At 27.6% G+C, this 6,000-nt stretch overlaps 1 protein-coding gene across 2 annotated transcripts in view; it reads right to left on the bottom strand.

The window, feature by feature from the left end:
• Window positions 1-486: 486 nt before the first annotated feature.
• LOC136077953 (uncharacterized) overlaps window positions 487-6,000 on the bottom strand; it is a 40,313-nt gene continuing 34,799 nt past the window's right edge. For both annotated transcript variants that reach the window (XM_065792373.1, XM_065792374.1), the window contains one exon: window positions 487-993. In XM_065792373.1, the coding sequence (XP_065648445.1) occupies window positions 941-993 (53 nt within the window). In that variant the 3' untranslated portion in view covers window positions 487-940. The remainder of the gene's footprint in view (window positions 994-6,000) is intronic.

The following is a 6,000-nucleotide window of genomic DNA, read 5'->3' as shown; positions in this document are numbered from 1 at the left end:
GCTGAAATGCAAAAGAAATAAAATCATTATCAAACAAATTCTTAAAGAAAGTATTATAAAGTAAAAATCAATGGAAAGTACTTAATTTCTTTTACCTTGTAAGTATTTACATTGGGTGTTCAATAAGTTTAAATAATAATAAATGATAAGGAAAAAAAATCGTTGTCTTTCAAACGCTTTCATCTTTATTTATTTTATTAATGAATACGTTTTAATTTATATAATTTCAGAATTTATGATTAAAATTCGATAAATACAATTCCTTAGATGCAATATTTTTCAAATCCGATTCAATTTTTTTCAATTATTTATGATTTACATAAGTAGAGTAAAATTTATATTTCCATTTACGTATTTCAAAATGTATTTCGGACTTTCATTACTTATCTCGATTTCAAAATGTATTTCGGACTTTCATTACTTATCTCGATTTCAAAATGTATTTCGGACTTTCATTACTTATCTCGATTTCAAAACGTATTTCGATTTACATAAAAAGTTTAATTTATATTTTCATTAATACGAACGTGTTTCAATTTATAATTTACATAAATAGAGTAAAATTTATATTTTCATAAATACAAACGTGTTTTCTATTTATTATTTACTTATATTTACACTTTAATAAAATCTTATTTTCAATCACAGCTATATATTACAAAAGTTGTAAATTTACATCAGATTAATAGATTTATATTAGATAAATATTATTAGAAACTAAGGAAAAAAAGAAAATTATATGTATGCCTCGCAGCTTTCACAAACTTAAGTCAGATAATTTATATGCAAGTTTTCAAAATATATTAAATAGTGATGAATAATAAAATTAATAAATATAAAATACTTAAAAAATATTGCAAAAGTGAACTAAAAAAACCTGATTTTATTATATACTTTACAGCTAAACTAATATATACAACAGCAACCGTTTAGCTATTATTTAGTGCTCTTCTTCAAAAGCTGGGTTATGTCGCCCCTTTGCATGTTTTTCACCTAAAAAAAATATAAGTTAATTACAATATTTCTGATTTTAATGGAAGTTGTTTGCAATAGCGGAAATGAAAGTGTGTTTGCAATAGTGGTATCGTGGTAATAAATATTGTAATTAAGTCCCGCTTAAGGAACGTGCAAGGCGTGCAAATGCACACTTCTGAAAAACAATGCAAAAACAACGTATGAAGATGGCTTAATACTTATTGCAGAATTTTTCAAGTTTGCACGCTTAATAAATTGACTCAAGCAGACCCTGTTTGAGATTAACACAACAATAACAAATGTTAACAATGTTTGCTTAAATTAAAGTTCAAATTGATTTTAGGTTAACACCAAACTTCTAAAAAAGAAGAATGGTTGTTTGTTTTAAAATATATTTTGGTATAAAACACTGTGAATAACACAGGTCAACAAAAAAAAAAATTTTTTCTGGTGCCGAGCAAACAATTTGTTTTTTGTATAGCATTTCTCATTTTGATTTCAAATATGCAACTCTTTTTTTACCATCACGTCAAGTTGTAAAGATATTTAGGTTCAAATCTTAAGTATTTAAGGGTAAAGTAAAAGAAGCATATTTTCATAGAGATTTTAAAAATGTTATTCATTTGTAATAAAAATAAGTATTTTTTGTATTATTGCTGAACAACATTCTGTTGAAATTTTTTTAAGAGTCTTTAGCATTTTTTTACATAATTTTTTTGTCAATAAATTTTAAGGAAAAATATTTATGTTTTCTAAAATCTCTATGAAAATACGCATCTTTGGAGACCCAGGTTGACATACTTTTGAATAACTTTTTTTCGACAATATTAGGGACTTTACCCTAAATACTTAAGATTTGAACCTAAATATCTTTACAACTTGACGTGATGGTAAAAAAAGAGTTGCATATTTGAAATCAAAATGAGAAATGCTATACAAAAAACAAATTGTTTGCTTGGCACCAGAAAAATTTCTTATTTTTGTTGGCCTGTGTAATTTTATAAATTAGTAAATTAGTTTTAGTTTAATGCGAATTAATCAGTTAATTAATTTATTTAATTGAATCAACTATTTACTAACTACTCGTTGTAAACTATATTGGTAAATTGTCTATTAAAAGAAATCTAATTGTGTAGTAAAAAAGGCTTTAAAAAAAAAGATAAAGAAAGGAATATTTTCCTATTGGTGATGGGTTTTTTAATGGCTGGTTTAATGAAATTATGATGGTTTTATAGTTAAAGTTTTTAATAGTTGATGGTTTTGAGGTTTTGAGTTTAGAATTAGGGTAAAGAGTAGCTCAAAAAATAGCGAAAAACTTTTACAATCTGCAACCCCTTTCTGCAATGCTATCTAAACCTAAAAGTTTTAACAATACAGAATAAAGCGTGTAAACGAAATAAATGTGAAAGTAGAAAAACAACTAAAAAAAAGCACTCCTCAATTTTTATTTCGAACTAAGTAATAATTTTAATACAATAATATAAGAAGATCAAACATTAAAAAAAAATTAATTATTCCTGTAGGAATCTAATAAAATTTCGAGCTTTTGCTTTAGTGGTACCCATAAGCTTGCGCACAGAATAAGAACCAAAACTATTTGATGCTTTTATAAATGATATCTTAATATCTTTAATGTTTTTGCAAAGTTTTTTAGTTTTTTTCATTTTTCTTTTAATAATATCCCAGTTCTTTTCAATAACTCTCAATTCTGGGCAGTTTGAAGGATTTCCTGTTTTAGGCACAAATTTCACATTATTCTTTTTATACCATTCCATAGCTAGTTTACAATAACGAACTGAAGCTAAATCAGGCCGGAACACAGGTCTGTTAATGTGTGATTTAATGAGATGTAAAAGGCGTTTTTGTAAACATTCCTTAGCATATATTTGACCAGAATGAGTGGACTGAGAAACATAAGGAACTGATTTTTTGCCACAACTGCAAATTGCTTGCCAAATCAAAACTTTTCAAAGATTTTGTTTGAGAAAAATGTTGAATAATACGACTAACAGTGTATGGATGTATTTGCAACGATTTTGCTATTATTAGGGCTTTGTTTTATTTGCTACTATTAGGGTTTTGTAAATATTTGTGCATAATTTTTTCTCTTACGTCTTCTTCTTTTGTCATTTTTAAAACTAATTTCAAGTTAAATCCAAAAACTAACATATTTTTTTGAAACCACAACACGTTGTAAACAAAATACAAAACATTTAAAAAGATTTTAATACAACCACTGAAAAAAAATGACGTGCTTATTCTTTCACACGCTTTAATCAGTAACACAATACAGTCAAATACGATGGTGTGTACTTCTACCCGAAATTAATCTAATGATCTTAACCAAGGTTGGATGGAAAATTGAGAACCACCAGCCCTGGATTAACCTATAAGCAAAATAACCATGAGCTTAGGGCAGCAGACCAAAAGGGGCAGGATATAGGTGGGATTTTATTTTTTACTACTTCTTTTTACACCTTCTTATACAATACTATATGTTTACTAATAGTATTAAATACTTTAAATCTCACCATTTAATAAATCTAGGATATAATGGAAATTATTTACAGTCTCATCTACATCACACTTATTACCAACTTGAAAAAACTGCTGTCAGAAAAAAAACACGAGTTTTTGATTATATATCTATTGCTGGCATTGAGCTTGACTATCAAATTTGTATACACTTATTGTACCGAACTAAAATTCAGCTTAATGTGGAAAGAAAATGAAACGCAGTCTAGCAAGTGGCTCAGATAATAGAAAATAAAAATTATAACGGTTGGAAAAACAAAACAAGGTTTTAGAAAAATACCAAAGTTAATAAAGTATTCAAAAACTACAGTTAATATAATAACAGAGCAGCAGCAACAAGGCTGTGCATCAAATCAAAATCAACATTCAACAGTGGCATCAACATTAAAAGTAGAAAATGAACAGGAAACACAAGATCCAGATGTACCATATTTTTATTCAGTAATGATGCGGTGAAAAATGGAACAGATAATAAAAATTTTGAAATCTAGAAAAGTAACCCTACCATCTTGAAAAGTAACCCTACCGTCAATGTAAATACAGCTAACCAAGAAGTCAATAACTTAATAGTCATTTTCAAGGCTAGAGCATTTGAAATCTCCCAAACGAGTTTCAACGGGTCAAGAGAAGTTTGATTCTCTAGCTTTTTTAAGTAAGAACCAGATATTATGAGAGATATTCAATTTAAAGATTTAATTAAGGACCTGAAAAAGGCAATAAGAAAGCTGCAATTAACTAATAATTTCAAGTATTATGTAATAACTTCCTTCACTGTAATGCTGTTTTATAAAAATGGTTTAGGACACCAGAACTATAAATACAGCTTTAAACTCACGTTTGTCTCTGTTTACAACCATCGAAGTCAATCGAAGGTCCCATATTTCAAGAAAATTGGTGTAAAAAATTTTAAAATAAAATCACAAGTGTGTTAGATCTGTATAATATGATTTCAAAAGTATTAGAACTAAATAATATCATAGAATATAATATATACTTTCCTATATTATAAGATATATTTGAGCATTATTTTAGGCTTCAAAGACCCCACTTGGGGAGTTTACAGTAATCCTCCAGACCCCAAGCTGGAAAAGGGAGGGAATGCTTAAGCCACCTCATGCCCCTAAAATCCCCTCCTTGGTAGGAATACCTCCAGTACAGTAGGGCAGCACAGTACATTAATCCGACCCTGGAAACCACACATATATCAAATAAAGTAATGCCCACATAAAAAGTTGTTTTTTTGCCTAATTATGTGTAAATATGTTATTAAACTAAAAAAGGCTGAATTGATTAAATCCAGAAAAGAGCCTACATTAATTAAATCCAGATAAGAGGCTACATTAAATGCTAACATTTGTTTTGCAACTATTTTTAGCTGCTACTTTTAAATATCATTCATTGTAATCTTCTATTAGAGTAATTTTTTTGATTTAATTTTCACAACTGTAAAAGATTTGAGAAAAGGGGGTTCAAAAATGTTTAGAGAACTAAATTGCCTTAAAATGGGGTGAGTGAAATTGTCTGGTAAGTCAAAATTTATACAATGCAAATATGTAAAATAATCCTTGTAAAAGTTACTTTAAAATTAGTATGAAATTTTATGGCAATTTAATTTTTAATGTAGTAACATTGGAGAAGTTTTTTAATTTTTAAGACTACGTTTTCAAGATTTGAGAGGTCAATACAAACATTTTTTATTCATTCAACAAACTTCAAAAGCATTTTTTTAGTTATTTATAAGCATTTTTTTTTTGTTTTATCTAATTTATACTTGAAATAAATGAATCTTTTCTGTTTGTTGCTGTATCTTTGTTAAGAAGGACTAACTATCAAAGTTGTTTTTTAGAACTACAGTTAATATGCTGCAAATATACAACCTGTTGTTGGAACAGGATATAAAAAAACACAATACTAAAGATATTAGGAATGCAATACTTGACTTGGAAAGTGGTATGTGCTTAAAAAAAGGTGCAAAAAAAACATAATATACATCATAGAATATTGTATAGACACTAGAAAAAAGACTTTAAAATGAAAAAAAAAACACTGTTTGTAAACTGGCTCCAGATTTGTAGAAAATGGGGGTATCATATTGATTTTATTACACTAAGACTCCAAAGAATTTTTGATTGAAAAGGCAAAAGTATTAAGAAATTTAATGAAAAGCTAACTGATCTTGATTTTGTATACGCTTTTTTAAAACAACACAAGTTGGCTGTCTGAGTTTCAATCAATCAAACATTCAAGAGTTGGAATAATGCCTGAAATAATCAATTCATACTTTAACTGAATAAAAAATTATAATAAGGAGAGGGACAAAATATCCAGAAAGAATTTAAAATATGGAGACAATTTGAGATTGCATCTACCCGGGAATAAGACTGTGCAAAACCAATGATGTGAGTTTCATATTCCTTCTTGCAAATTCAATCCATCTAATCCAACCACTTGATGTGTCATTTTTTCCCATTACTAAAAATGAAATGGCGC

The sequence above is a fragment of the Hydra vulgaris genome, chromosome 03, assembly GCF_038396675.1.
Source record: "Hydra vulgaris chromosome 03, alternate assembly HydraT2T_AEP".
Classification (NCBI taxonomy): Eukaryota; Metazoa; Cnidaria; class Hydrozoa; order Anthoathecata; family Hydridae; genus Hydra; species Hydra vulgaris.
Note: the sequence above shows the minus strand (reverse complement) of the source record. Positions and strands in the feature narration are given on the sequence as shown.